The sequence below is a fragment of the Lycium ferocissimum genome, chromosome 6, assembly GCF_029784015.1.
Source record: "Lycium ferocissimum isolate CSIRO_LF1 chromosome 6, AGI_CSIRO_Lferr_CH_V1, whole genome shotgun sequence".
Lineage (NCBI taxonomy): Eukaryota > Viridiplantae > Streptophyta > Magnoliopsida > Solanales > Solanaceae > Lycium > Lycium ferocissimum.
The window spans coordinates 55,084,519-55,100,832 of NC_081347.1; the positions used below are offsets into that span (position 1 = coordinate 55,084,519).

The following is a 16,314-nucleotide window of genomic DNA, read 5'->3' on the forward strand; positions in this document are numbered from 1 at the left end:
TCAAAGCTTTGAAACTTGTTCCTTGCCTTAAATATACCAAGAATATTGACTTTTCAGGTTAAAAAACACGAAAACAACGTATTTGGAACATGGGGACCACTATTTTTTGGTCGTTAATGGAGATTTTCTTTTTTAAAAAGGAAGGGGGACCGTCGGGGTGGCGAAGGTGGGGGGACTTTTAGTAAACAGGTATTGCGCACTAATTTATTGTGCAAAAGGCATTTTGGTAACTTCTTTTTTTTTTTTTTAGTGGGGTATTTTGGTACCTTTTGTCACTTTTTGGATTATTTAAGTGGCAGACTAGAACAAATACAGTAGTGTACATATTCTATACAATAATGATACAATTTCTATACATGTGCTTGGAATTAGTTTAAAAAAAGCAACGAAATGAAATTATTTTAAAAAGGTAAAAAAAAAAAATGTCTGTTAAGCTTCTTGGACCATCTGGTTGTCAATAGTTTGACCAAATGGCCATTTATGTTTTTGTCCCAAAATTTTACTGGAGATTTGGAGAAGGAAAGTCCCTACTTTTCTATTGAGGTTCCTCGTTAATTGAGTTGATCAAAGCGAAATATATATATATATATATATATATATATATATATATATATATATATATATATATATATATATATATATATATTTCATCATTTCTCTATATTCTTAATAGGCAAAATTCAAATTCATCATTTCTCTATATTCTTAATAGGCAAAATTCAAATTTGGCGTATCGAATTAAGAATGAAGAAGTATACTCCATCCCACCACGCGATTAATGGCGCTAAAAGAAATTAAAGTTACATCCTCACAATTCACAATTCACAATTCACAATTCACAATCATTCTATGCTGAACAAACTAAGCTTGTGAATCATGATTAATAGAAGTGGCCCTCCTTGTAAAATGGGCCTAAATGAGCTAGAAGTGCAATGGTGTCAAATTGACACATATATGGATATTGTTCATGCTTCGTTTTGATCAAATGATTAAACTGCGCCTCAAAATCACTCTTTGATGTTAAATTTTTTTTACGAATTTGTTATGCATAATTAAATCTAAAATTTTCTAATCGCTCCAATCATCTTAGCTTCAATTTTATTAAAACTAGAATTTTCTAATCGCTCCAATCATCTTAGTTTCAATTTTATTAAGTTAAATTCCAATACTTTCGAAATGTCAAATAAGATGGCCAATCTCACAAGGTTTCTCACTTGATACATAATAATAATGAACTTCAATACAACATTTAAAAAAAAAAAAAATTGCAATTCTCTTATTAAGAAACAATAAATAAAGATGAGGGGAAAACATAAATACTCAAACACACGATTTTTCATTATTCAAACTGAAACAATTCTTATAAATTGAAACAATTCTTACAAACTGAAATAGTTCTCATAAACTAGCCCAGTAAATAGAACGCGAAGCCTTAAGTTACAATGTAGGTAAACATAAATGGTCAAACACACTATTTTTCATTATTCAATTTCGTTAAGTATATAGATGAGGGGACTATTGCTAAGGAATACGAAAGTAGAGTGGAATAGGATTATGTGGTTCTGGAGAAGAGTCCTACACAAAGAATGCGCAACTGAAATTCATCCATTTTTCAGTCATCTCTGGATAATGATGATCTATCAACACATCTTTCAAGCTTTCAGTTGTATTCACCCATTCCCGTCCTTTCTTTGTGTATGTCTCCTCGTTGCAATTGCTAGTGAAAGATTTATCTGCTTCGAGCCTCCTGTAAATTTTTAAATCAACTTTCTCTTAGTAGTTTTATAAGTAGGCATATTGTGCATGAAAGTTGTCTTATTTGTTGACAAATCGGTCGTTTGAGTCAAATTTGAATGGATCAGAAAATGAAGTTAATAGACAAGTCATAATTCAATCTACCCAAATTATGCTTGGATCAATATGAATAGGATCAAAATGAGTCAAATGATTAGTCATAACTCAAACCGCTTGACATGATCCAACCTCTCCTCATTTCAATATATTTTTCATTCTAACATAATTTTTTCAAATCGACATAACTCTGCAATTCTTCGGAATTGATATAATTTCCAATCACAGAATTTTGGTTTGTATGCTTATTAGTTTTGGTTGAATTTTGATACGTAGGGTTATATTGTTTTGATCCATTTGATTAGATACTTGGCGGGTCATATGGAGTTATTCAACCCATTGAACCAAGTCAATAAACGAATCATAACCTAATTCTTTTAAGCTTGAACCAATTGAGCAGAACGAGTAACGAATAAATGGATTGACTTTGTTACTTTTATTACCAACGTTGATGCCATGAGCAGGAATATGAAAAAGGCAGTGTCGGAGATGGCAAAACCCTTGATCTTTTTCTCTGCCGTTATCCCCACTAATAGATCCAATTCTTCTACATCATCACCATATACTTCACGGAGAGTTTTAATGGCTTCCTCATTATCCGTCAGATCTTCCCTGCGAAATTCATTGTATCTAGCAACACTCCTTTCTCTGTCCCTATAAAATGCCATCCAAACATCATAATCAATTAATTTTGTGGATTTATATCTAATTCACTAGTGATTTAAAAAATTTAAAAACGTTTATAATGAACAAAAAAAAAAAAAAGAGTTTTCTTTATATTGTCTTTGTTAAATATGTATCGTTAAAAATTTACGGGGTCACATCTTTTTAATTTTTTTATGTGAAATTTGAAGAGTGGAAAATCGCTGATGTGACAAGAGAGTTTCGTAATTTGATGCCAAAAACTTATTTTTCCAATCATTTGTATTTTCTGAATAATTCGTACATATAATTTACTTACTTAAATTAATGTGATAAAAAAAAACAATTCAATAACTTTACTGTGGATAAAATTCAGTAATCATACTTGAAATTGACACCTTTTTTATTGTGATTATTCTAGTTCTAGTATATAATGAACTTACTTTCAAGAGCTGCAAGGTCAATATGATCTGGCCTATCATTCCCTTCAATGTCTTGGGTAACAAGATCCCTCATCCGTATTGGATAATTCCAAAGCTCAAGAGCACCACAAGCTTGGTGGCCCATTGAAACCATTTGCTTAGTAAGTTCAGTTCGTGATAAATTCTTTTCTCCTTCCCCCCTATTAGATCTCCCATTGGGATCCTACAGTTTCATGACAATTACATTAAAGATAAAATGAGTGAAAATTTTGACTTATGGATTATGTAAAGAATTTTTGAGCTATCGATATATTTTAATTTTTTGTAATAGATAACTTACTTTATTTTTAAATCACTAATCTCAAAATGTATAATTAAATTATTTTAGATAATTAAATTAATCTCAAGTAGAATATATACACTATGATGACTTAGTCATTGGTCAAAGGGAGAGACTTGTTTGGTCCAGGTGTTGCATCTACATAGTTTATCGGGTAGAAGTTGATGCATTCGATAGACGCTTACAAACTCCTCTGTCAAGTAATAAGGCACGCCATGATTCTCAGGTTTCTTCAATCCCACACAACTACCCAAAATGGAACCTCCAACATGCCCAAATGTATCTTTAAACTTCTTTCCTAATAATCCATACCTGCAATGAAAATAATTTTATCACCCAACAACTAATTAATGAGCACGCCTGACAAAGTAAAATTAGCTATTGTATGAGAGTATTAACCAATTGGTACGTAGTGCTGCAAGCGTTGTCTCAGTTTGAGAAGCTCAACAGTCCAATCCATGGTATGAACTTTTGCAATGATAGCAGAAGTCACCAGCCTTGCACGACGATACAAGTCTTCATCGTCCAAATCTGAATATTTTTTCTGCAATAATAAAGATCAAGCTAGTATTATATAAAAGTAAAAGGCTGAAGTAATGAAAACACCCCTAAAGTTGACACGGTTTCGTAGTTCAGTCCCTGAACTATTGCCACACTTAAAAATAGCCCTAATCTTGGCTATCTAGATTTTAATTCACCCCGCGTTGCCACATGGCATAGCAAGTGTGCACAAACACTTTCAGGTGCGCGGGAGACTCACATCAGTTTTTTTTTTTTTTTTTAAAATGAAAAATCAATTTTTTTAGCATCTCTTTAATTTTTTTTTTCCTATTCCACCATCTAAATCATCCCCTTCCTCCATTAAAAAGTATATTTTTTTAAATCAAAAAAACTATTTTTTTTAAATGTGGAAAACCATTTTTTAAAAATAAATTTGGACTGGATTTTTTATTAAAAAATTTGGAACCTTTTAAATCTTGAAAACTAAATTTTAAAAAAAAATGTGAGAAACCCGTTATTTTTTTAAAAAAATCTGGAAAATTGATTTTTATATTAATTAAAAAACCTGGACTTGTTTAAAATATGGAAAACTAAATAAATCCATTTTTCTAAAAAAGAATCTAGAAAATTGAATTTCTGATAAAAAATCTGGACTTTTTTAAAATCTGGAATACTGATTTTTTTAAGAATAAAGTGGAAAACTGATAAATTTTAAAAATAATTTAATTTTCAGTGATTATTTTTTTTTTAAAAAGAAGGGTTTTCCACATTTTTTAAGAAAATCAGTTTTTCCATATTGTATAAGACTCCAGTTTTAATCCACTATTTTCCAGTTCCTTTTTAAAGAAGTGTCTTAAAAGAATCGTGAAAATCTGGATTTTTTAGGACACTTTTAAAAAAAATATCAAGTTTTCATTTATTTTTTAAAAAAATCCATTTTTTACAGATATTTTAATTAAAACTCTAGTTTTTCAGTTTTTTTTTTTTAAATCAAATTTTCCAGATTTAAAATAAATATACCAATGTTCTAGATTTTTTATTAAAAAAAAAATCAGTTTTACCATTTTTTAATAAAAAAGAATCAATTTTATATATTTTTTTAAAAACAATTTATCTATGTGGAGGACACATAAGACGAAAATGCCAAGTGGACGGCGAGTGCATTCCACTTGCCATGGCATGTCTATGCTTGGGTGAATTAAAATCCATTTAGTCAAGAACAGGGGTGTTTTTAAGTGTGGCAATAGTTCAGGGACTGAACTACGAAACCGTGCCAAGTTTAGGGGTGTTTTCATCACTTCAGCCAAAGTAAAAAGATACATGATAAATCTCCAACATAAACATACATAATAAGTATTATGATGGATTTAGCTTATATACATTATTACTATATTTTAACATGTTGCGCTACCAGGTAATTGATCTTACTTTCAGGTTATTAATCCAAGTTTTATAAGTACAATTTACGGGATAATAGTCAAAATACCCCCCAACGTTTGACCAAAATGCCAACTACACACCGAACCTTTGCGGGGGTCCTATTACCCCCCTGGACAAATTTTTTCGAAAGCAAAATGGCCCTTTTTTGCCGATGTGGCGAGAGCGTGAATACACCGCCCGTGGCGCGTGACGGCCTTTAAAAATCTGCATCGACTTGTTTTGGACGCCAACTAAGCGCCACATATGATGTCAAGTAGATAAAATTTGAACTCCTCCATTTTTAGGCTACTTCATCTTCATCTTCACCCTATTTAATATCCATCCCCATTTTTTGTTGTCAAAATAATATCCATTATAAACGAAAATCTCAACCGAAGAAAAATCCACATATGATTCCGAACAACTTGTTAAAGAACAACTTTCCACCATAAACGAAAATCTGAAGAAAAAAATGAAAAATCAAGAAAGAAAAAGGAAAAATACGGAAAAAAAATAAGGATGAAAAATCTAATCTTGTTAAAGAAAATCTGATTGGAAGTTGCTTGTTTGGAGTTGCTACTTGTTGCTTGGTTGGAGTTATTTCATTTTTTTGCGCGGATTGCCCTTCGTTTTGGGTGGTCTTTAATCAAATTTGTGGTCTTTAAATTTTGCCCTTCATATTTGTCGTCTTTAAATTTTGCCCTTTGCTTGAAAAGATGGGCGAATACATGAAGTTCTGGGTTCGAACCCCGCTTGCATAAAATAAAAAAATAATTTCGCAAGGCAGATCGGGGGAGTGTATGCCGGATCCAAGATACAATCTTTAAGAAAAAGTTAAAGTTATCGGATCCGCATAACTAAAAGTGCCCTCAAGGCAAAGTACGCCCCCCTCGGCAGACTTTTAGTTAAACATAACTAAAAGTCTGCCGGAGGGGGCATACAAAATTTAAAATATTTCAATAAAAAAAAACAAACTTTTTGGTAGTTTTTGTAGTTTTCCAGTTAACCTTACGGTGGGTGATGGCCTTGGATTTGCACAAGTACTCACACTTAAACTCACCGCACATGCGTACGTGCATTTCGATTCTTATTTAGCTGATTAAAACTCAACTCATTGCACTGCATGTGTATTTCAGTTTTGTTCTCATCTTTGTTTAGCTTATTAGCAAATTAGTGCTTACAAAATATTATAGAAAATTTACCTATCAATACTGCAATTTTGCAGCTAAGGAGACAATTGACATCCCTTGAACAAGGGTGGCATCATCATTGCGACAAAACAATTGTTATTTCTTCATCTTTAATTAGAGATTTGATTAGTTCTAACAAAAAGATTGAAAACAATTCGACATGAAGCCTTTTACCCCTTTACTAGGTCTACCTAGCGCGAATGCGGTTTAATGGAGCTAGTCTGCCCCTCAAGGCAAAGTCTGCCCCCTCCGGTAGACTTTTAGTTAAACATAACTAAAAGTCTGCCGGAGGGGGCATACAAAATTTAAAATATTTCAATAAAAAAAAAACAAACTTTTTGGTAGTTTTTGTAGTTTTCCAGTTAACCTTACTAGTGGGTGATGGCCTTGGATTTGCCTGCCAGTACTCACACTTAAACTCACTGCACATGCATGTGCATTTCAGTTCTTATTTAGCTGATTAAAACTCAACTCATTGCCTTGCATGTGTATTTCAGTTTTGTTCTCATCTTTGTTTAGCTTATTAGCAAATTAGTGCTTACAAAATATTATAGAAAATTTACCTATCAATACTGCAATTTTACAGCTAAGGAGACAATTGACATCCCTTGAACAAGGGTGGCATCATCATTGCGACAAAACAATTGTTATTTCTTCATCTTTAATTAGAGATTTGATTAGTTCTAACAAAAAGATTGAAAACAATTCGACATGAAGCCTTTTACCCCTTTACTAGGTCTACCTAGCGCGAATGCGGTTTAATGGAGCTAGTACGCCCTCAAGGCAAGTACGCCCCCGCGGCATACTTTTAGTTAAACATAACTAAAAGTCGCGAGAGGGGGCATACAAAATTTAAAATATTTCAATAAAAAAAAACAAACTTTTTGGTAGTTTTTGTAGTTTTCCAGTTAACCTTACTGGTGGGTGATGGCCTTGGATTTGCCTGCCAGTACTCACGCTTAAACTCACTGCACATGCATGTGCATTTCAGTTCTTATTTAGCTGATTAAAACTCAACTCATTGCACTGCATGTGTATTTCAGTTTTGTTCTCATCTTTGTTTAGCTTATTAGCAAATTAGTGCTTACAAAATATTATAGAAAATTTACCTATCAATACTGCAATTTTTTTAAGAGACAATTGACATCCCTTGAACAAGGGTGGCATCATCATTGCGACAAAACAATTGTTATTTCTTCATCTTTAATTAGAGATTTGATTAGTTCTAACAAAAAGATTGAAAACAATTCGACATGAAGCCTTTTACCCCTTTACTAGGTCTACCTAGCGCGAAATTTAATGGAGCTTTCCGCCCTCACAAAGTACGCACCCGGACTTTTAGTTAAACATAACTAAAAGTGCACGGAGGGGGCATACAAAATTTAAAATATTTCAATAAAAAAAAAACAAACTTTTTGGTAGTTTTTGTAGTTTTCCAGCTTAACCTTTACCGGTGGGTGATGGCCTTGGATTTGCACAAGATTACACACTTAAACTCACCGCACATGCATGTGCATTTCGCTCTTATTTAGCCGATTAAAACTCAACTCATTGCACAATGTGTATTTAGTTTTGTTCTCATCTTTGTTTAGCTTATTAGCAAATTAGTGCTTACAAAATATTATAGAAAATTTACCTATCAATTTTTTTTAAGGAGACAATTTTTGAACAAGGGTGGCATCATCATTCGACAAAACAATTGTTATTTCTTCATCTTTAATTAGAGATTTGATTAGTTCTAACAAAAAGATTGAAAACAATATTTCAAATATTAGGGGCAAAATTTAAAGACCACCCCAAACGAAGGGCAATTCTGCGAATTGCCCGAGTTATTTAAGCACTAATTCTTTGAGTTGATTTGGGAGAAAATTAAACTCCATTGCTAAGAATTTGGAGAAAGCTATGAAGAACACCAAATGGGTTTCTCTAAATTCTTGATTGTTTAATCAAATTAATGGATGAACTTTGTTCTATTTGGTGTTAGGAAGCTTCCTTTCACATTTGGGTTTGTTTGGATTAGATTTGAGCAAGTTGGTGTGATTTTTTTTTCAACTCCTAGTGAAGATGATGATGATGATGATAATGTTGATGAAGATGAAGGAGAATTGGGTATGGGTTTTCAGATCCTTAATAAAAATGGAGTATGGAAAATTGAGAGTTTTTTTTTTTTTGAAGAAGAAGAGTAGATGGATGGAGGAAGGGGAAATTAATAAAAAATGGGCAAAATTAAACACGTGGCACGTGGGCCAGGCGCGTGTGGACAACCGCCATTTAATATTTGGGGTTGGCAGATTGGACTGCCACATCAGCAAAAAAGGGTCATTTTGCTACTGAAAAAATTTGTCCAGGGGGGTAATAGGACCCCCGCAAAGGTTCGGTGTGTAGTTGGCATTTTGGTCAAACGTTGGGGGGTATTTTGACTATTATCTCTACAATTTACTATAATTGAGTTTTAGACTATCCAATAGTGAAAATTCTTTTACACTATTAGTTTATAGAAGTAAAACTCTAATCAGGGATGGACTAAGTGAATTAATTAACTACGAGTTCGTCTTAACTTACAAACTTAGGCTTAGACCTTATATACGTATTAATGAAATAAGTTTGAAATCTGAGATCTGTATCTGATTCTAATATGATTGTAACTTTAAGGCGTCACAAACAACATTATGCTCTTGAAGACTTGAACAAAGAGCGTCTGCAATGTCAAAAGTCCTGTCCAAGTGTTGCGAACATCACCAGAGATGATTTTTCCATTTTCATCTTGTTCAAGGAGCTCATCTGCTGATAGTTTTAACTTTCCATCTTTAAATGTTCTCACTTTCTTCAAAACCTCTACGTTGCTCCCATAAATAGCACTTCCATCCCTTCATGAATGAATGTGTATTATTAATCCTCAAAATACATGCATATATATATATATATATATATATTATAACTGTTAGGTCATTACGATCACTACTAAAAATCACTATTTTCTCATTGAAATTTTCCACTAAAAAATGTTCAGTGGCTATTAAAATTTTGAATGTCGGTGGGAAAAATCTAAATAGTGATGTTTTCACACGGAAAAATTAGTAAGTTCTCAGCGTTTCAATGGGAACCTGTTCTCCACTATGCATTTTCCCAGTGAGCTGGTTTGGTGGGAATGAAGTAGAAAACTTATGTTTTATAGTACAAAATTTTCGCTGAATGTTAGTAGGAAAAACCTTTGTTTCTAGCGGTGGGCAAAAATATAAAATTGCAGTATAAAATCTTACCACCAGGGGGTACGCCTGTTTCAAGTAACCAGTCTTGATTTCGTAAAAGCCTGTAGGAGTTTCCTTGGACTTGTAGAATCTAAACGATTTGAGTGTGCTCTCACTTGCAACTTCTCTTGGTGCACGAAGCTCAATCTGTGCACATAATTTATAATACCAAAAAAACACAGCACGAATTATTTTTCCAAATTAAGTGAAAAATACACAAAGATATATTATAAGGGTGTAGTTGATTTTTGTTTTTTCATCCAGAAATATATACTGAAATATATACTTATAAGTTATATTTCTAATAGTGTTTTATTTGGGATGTTTACATCATTTTCTCTTGGGTTACAAGATTAAGTTTTAATATTTTTGCATAAGCTAATAATTGTCCAACTTTTTTGCTAGCTTCATCTCCCTTTATCCCAATTTATATGATACACTTTCTTTTTAAGTCTGTAAAAAAAAAAATGACACATTTCTATATATATTTAGAAATAATTTAACTAGAAACTTTCCCTTTTACCCACAAATATTAATGGCTTGTTTTAGATCACAAGTTTCAAAAGTCTTCATTACTTTCCTAAACTCCGTTCTAGTCAAAGTATATCACATAAATTGAGACGTAAGGAGTATTTATTAAATTTTAGTTTTTGGTTTTAGAAAGATAAGCGTGAAAGTGAATTTCCAAATTTAAAATAGGAAAAGATTATCAATATTAAATTGTTTCAAGAACATGGTTGCAAAAAGTAGGAGAACCTGCTGAGTGTCTTACAAGTGGTCAATCCAATCAAGAATCATAAATTGTATCCAAGAAGCAGCAATCATGTTAAATTGTTTTCCTGTGTCCACGAATTTTTTTCGTGCTAGCAGCTTTGTTGCTACTACCACTGGATCTGGCTTCTTTAACTGCATTTCATTTTTTTGATAAAAAGAAGGAAAAAAAGGGAAATTTTCAAAAATATACAGCCCAACATAAAATGTTACACCATGTAGTCATATTTTCAGTTTATACAACGTTATACTTGGGAAAACATTATACATGATGTATCAATCTTGTATAGAAGTGTATAATAGGGTGTAAAAGGTGTTTATAAATAAATATGGACTAAATCGAGTAACAAATTCAAAATATGAGCTACATGAAGCATAAATATTTTCTCCCAGTAGACATAGTGCCTAATTTCCCCCCAAAAAAATGAAAGCCATTTTCAAAACACAACATTCTTACATGGGTTTTTTCGAGATTTTTTTGGGCTAACACTGCTGGTGTAAAAAGCTAGCACTGAGCTTCATGGGACAACAGCATAACATAGGCAACCAAATGGCTTTAGGTGTGAATAAGAAGGTAAGGTGCCATATAGTTGTTCAAAAGGGGTTTTATGATGAAGGACAGTTGAGGGGAATCTATTGATAAGGTAAGTTGCTGTGAGGATACAATCACCCCAAAATTTAGTAGGTACTCTGGACTGAAATAATAGTGTTGTGGCTGTCTCAAGTAAATGCTTATGTTTCCTCTCCACTACACCAATCTGTTGAGGTGTATGAGAACAACTAGTTTGGTGAATTATACCATAATCTGAAAATATTATAAAGCAGTGTCGGACAATCCAATTTCTAATGCATTGTCACTTATTATATTCTTGACGGTTTGTTTAAATTGTGTTTGGATCGTGGAGATAAAAGCCTTTAACAAGGTGAAAGCATTACTTTTAGAATTCATTAAGTGTGTCCACATAGCCCTACTATGGTCACCCACAATGGTAAGAAAATACCTAGTATCAGAGTACGTTGGAGTATGGTAAGGGCCCCATGTATCAACGTGAATTAGATCAAACAAGGAGCTAGAAACAAAAATGCTTGGAGAAAAAGGAAACCTGCTCTGTCTTGCCTTTGGACACACCGAACAAATGAAGGATTGCCTAGTAGATAACACACCAGAAATTGAGGAAATGGTTTCCATTTTTGCAAATGGTATGTGGCCTAGTCAATGATGCCAAAGTATATCATTCTTATTCACATTATTCTTATTTAATTGTTGCACATCAATACAGGGAATTATAGGAACAAAATGTACAACATTCCTAGTAGGTACAATTATGTTAGATGTAGGCTTAGTACTAGTAGAAGAATGAAGCACACTATCAGGAAGAAATAAGCTAGAAGCAGTAGAAACAGGTATGACAATCTTGTCGTGAAGAAGCTTATAGAGTCCTTGGTCCAATTTACCAAGATCCAGAAGCATCCTCATGGAAAGGTCCCGTATAAGAATACAAGAAACAGAAGTGAATAAGACCATGCAATGAAATTGCGTAATAAGTTTGTGCACAGAAATCAAATTGTACTGAAAAGAAGGAATCTACAAGATATGTTGTACTAAGCAAGGGAAAAGGGTAACAGAACCAAGAGAAGTAACCTTTGCCTTGTAGCCATTAGGCAAAGCTACCAAATAAGGAACAAGAAGAGGTGTAAGGTTAGAAAGAATGGTTTTATCAGATGTCATGTGATCAGTGACACCACTATCTATAATATAAACATTCTTACCAACACTAGGCAACAAGCATGTATGAGAATCATTATTATAATCAAGCATAGAAAAAGTATCAAAATAGAAAGTGCTACCAACAAGGTTGGCAGATCCTATCATGTTCGCAGGAGATTCAGAAGTTGAACTGAGCTGGTTACTCTATAGTAAAAACAATAGCTGAGAGACCTGCTCCTTACTTAAACCAGGGATTGAGGATTTTTGTGTCTCATGGACAGTAAAACCTTAAGGAAGAGCATGAAAACTTAGAGGTGGGACAATAAATGAACTAGAATCACCAGAGGCAGTTGCAACCATCCTCTTTCCCTTGTTAAACTTAAAATGAGTTGGATAGCCATGAATTTTATAACACTGGTCAATCAAATGGCCAGATTTCTTGTAGTATCTATAGAAGAGGTTTGCCTTGGACTGATCAAAGTCAATCCCCTGATTATACAGTTTTGGAGGGGCACAAGGCCTAGGATTCATATTTCCAGAGGAAAATACAGGAGGAGTGCCTTTGGTACTACTTGATGTAGCATTAAAAGAAGTAGATTCAGAATTTAAGTGAGAAGTAGTTTGAACCCATCTCTGATTCTTATCTTGGAGTTGTATGTTATAAGATTCATCAAGATGAGGAAGAGAATTCATCATAAGCAAACCACTTCTCACTCCCACATATACCTCATTGAGACCAATAAGGAATTGATACAACCTATCCTCCTCTTCATCCTTTTCGATACCAGTTTTAGCAGCACAAACACAAGAGTTGCTATGATTCTTGCGCATAGTTCCTAGTTCATTCTAGTATTTCTTCAATTTGTTAAAATAGGATGGAATGTCAAGAGATCCTTTCTGATTTAAGGCTAACTCTTTCTTTAATTCAAAAAAAAAATAAAAAAAAATTGTGCCACTAACAATTCCATACCTACATTCTAATTGCTTCTAAATACTCTTAGGAGTTTATGAGTATTGGACGCTTTCAACAATATTTGGTGAAAGGGAGTTAGTCAACCATGATATAACCATGTTGTCACACCTATCCCATTGACGTATTTTCGTAGGTGTGTCATTAGAAGAAGGTTTAGAACAAGTCCCATCTACGAAACCTAATTGTTTTTCGCCGACAGAGAAATTACCATTCCCCTCTTCCGTCCCCCATAATCACACCCAAAGAAAGAAGTCCCAACTAGACAGGTACCCGGAATATCTGAAGAATGAATGAAAAGAGGACTGGAAGCTTCAGGAGAATACGTATCTCTAGTTGCAGTAGGATTCACCATTTTAACTCATAATCGTGATGTAAACAATTACACGAGACCAATAGAAACTATCAAACAACTAAAACAAGTAAATCCAAATGACATTTGGGTTCAGGTTACCAATCTTCTTCTTTGACTCGAAGAAGTAAGCCTTGATTATTAAAAAAAAATAATCACGAACTAGGATCGAACACGAGGAAAAAATGCCGGAAAAAATCTCTGTCACCGGAGTTTATCAAAAATTCATCACGAAAGCAAGAAACACACCAAAAACTGAGATTCAAATTACGAGGGTGTCACGCCCCAAAACCCACCCTAGACGTGACCGGCATCCGACGTCATGAACAACATCGGAAGAACCTAAAAGATGCAATAACAACACTTTAACCAGCCGGAGTTCAATATTCACCTCCAACAGTTTATAAAATAAATACAATCAAATCATGATATATGAATTAAATTAGCGGAAGTCTTTAATATTATAAAACTTAATCAAAATGTGACGAACGCCTAAGAGTTAAACAAAACTCAACAACTACCCACAAGCATGTGTACTATGGAGCTTCTAAGATAAAAAGGTAATTGTCTGACACATCGAGACGTAGCCCGCTAATACTAGAATAATAAATAAACATGATAAGGGGTGTCCCACGAATGAACATGTGGGCTCACCAAGTCAGCAGCAACAACAAGTCTTTCCTAAGCACCTCAAGTATCAAGAACCTGCTCTTCTCCGTTACCTAGCATACCATAAAAAAAACAATGGTATGCCTGAGTACTTCGTACTCGATGAGTGCCTCGGGGACAACAAGTAATATGAAAATAAAGTACAATGATACTTAAAGAAATCAGTTCTGAAAACCATGTGAAGTCAATGTACAAACAGTTATTCAACTTGTGTATCTCAATAAGAATTATCAAAATTAATTATAAATCCTCTTGTCAAGTTACAACTTCAAATATGCCTTTCAAATTGATCATGAGTAGCAACAACAGTTCCATGAAAGAATAAGGAATATCACACTTGCCAATACAGGCCCAAGAATAAATCACATCGAAGGGATGACCGTAGAGGTTCCCTAATCACAGCGCACCACACCGGAATATATAATTCTCGGTGGCTATCCTTCCTCCCGAATAGCTAGGCATAAATCGCACTTCGGGTAGCGCACCCGGTAGTGGCCACTCTTCCTCCTGAATGGCTAGGCAATTATCACACTAGAATCCATAGTGACTACCCTTCCTCTCGAGTAGCTAGGCCAAACACAAAAATAAAGTTCATAGCATATAAGCCGATTCACAATTTGTCTCCAGGTAGTCACATCATCAATTAGCAATAAAGTTCATTATGCCATATCATAAAGATAAATCATTTCAAAGAATGTCTTGAAAATGTTTACACTTCTTTAACCGAGATTTCAATGTCATAATTCATCATGAAAACATTATTACCTATCCTTAGCCATCACTATTGATCATCTCTTATAGAGGAAAAACATGTATAAACTTATATCTGTACTTAGAGCATGATACAAACTAGGTTTAATGTGGGTTTGTCCCCTCACGCACATTAACCATAATTAAAGCAAGAAATAGAGTTTCAATTCATTAAAAGTTCACATTTTTATTCAATGAAGAGCTTTTTTAAAAAGACATACTTTCAAAACCAGTTTTCCAAAAGAGAGACATACCTTAATTATGATATACGTAGTTCAACAAGTTACTTTCCTAGAGGAGAATCACCCAAACCCTAGCTTGAATTCCTTTGCAATAGATTATCTTGCTACTCCCTTGAATTTGGAGGTTTTGAAAAATAATTTCGTGCTTAGGGTTTTTGACAGATGAAAAGTGTCAAAATTAACTGAACCCATGTTTTTGTAGTTTCTGGTCGACGCGGGAGAAGTACGTCCAGAAAGGAGGGGACGTGCTTCTAAGTACGGGCCGTTCTTTCAGGCTGTACTTCTTAAAATTTTCCAGTGAACAAATGTTGAGACACGGGGAAAGGTCGGCAGAAAGGACATCCCGTCCTTTGAAGTACGGGCTGTACTTCTAGGCTGCATTTTCCCAAAATTTTCCAGAGAGTTCAGATTTAACAAGGCCAAAGAACGCCCACAGAGTACGAGCCGTACTTTGAAATACAGGTCGTACTTTTGTCGTAAAATCTCCCAGTTACCGTTGAAATGGGGTTTTTCATCCCAACACTCCCGTTTTGGTTCTAAGTCCCGAACTGTGAACATAAACTAACTTATAAGGTTCAAAATGACTTGTATAATGCTTTCATATTCCGTTCGGATTTACGGGATGTCACATTATCCCCCTCTTAAGATCATTCGTCCTCGAATGAGAATCATAAGCCTAGAAGGTATTCACTAAACCACAAGTTGCTTCAACAAATGCAAACAATTCATTTAAGAATAATTAAAACGCAAGCTCATACCTGCCGTAGGGAACAAGTGAGGATATCTTTTCTTCATGTCCTCCTCCGCTTCCCAAGTAGCTTCCTCAGTATTATGGTTCTGCCACAACACTTTAACCGACGCCACATCCTTCGTCCTAAATCTTCTAACTTAACAATCCTGAATCTGAACCTGTTTTTCTTCGTAGGTTAACCCTTCATTAATTTTAATCTCTTCCGGGTTCAACACGTAGGAAGGATTAGGTTTGTACAACCTTAACATCGAAATGTGAAACACCGGATACACCATGGCCATATCAGATGGTAACTTCAACTCATAAGCCACCGTCCCAATTTTCCTAACAATCTCGTAAGGGCCAATGAAACGAGGAATAAGCTTCCCTTTTTTGCCAAACCGCATTACTCCCTTCATCGGCGACACTTTCAAGAACACCTTATCACCAACAGAAAACTCTAGCTCACGTCGTCTCATATCTTTATAAGACTTCTGTCTACTATGAGT

The 16,314-nt window shown here is 34.2% G+C and overlaps 1 protein-coding gene across 1 annotated transcript; it reads right to left on the bottom strand.

Moving 5' to 3' along the window:
- Nucleotides 1-1,575: 1,575 nt before the first annotated feature.
- LOC132061402 (alpha-dioxygenase 1-like) lies at nucleotides 1,576-12,257 on the bottom strand. The gene is made up of 9 exons (XM_059454231.1): nucleotides 12,027-12,257; nucleotides 11,706-11,954; nucleotides 10,386-10,519; nucleotides 9,049-9,232; nucleotides 3,655-3,799; nucleotides 3,441-3,553; nucleotides 2,933-3,138; nucleotides 2,299-2,505; nucleotides 1,576-1,747 (listed from the first exon to the last, which is right to left on the bottom strand). Exons 1-9 carry the CDS (start codon nucleotides 12,255-12,257, stop codon nucleotides 1,576-1,578), a joined length of 1,641 nt encoding a protein of 546 aa, XP_059310214.1.
- Nucleotides 12,258-16,314: the final 4,057 nt, after the last annotated feature.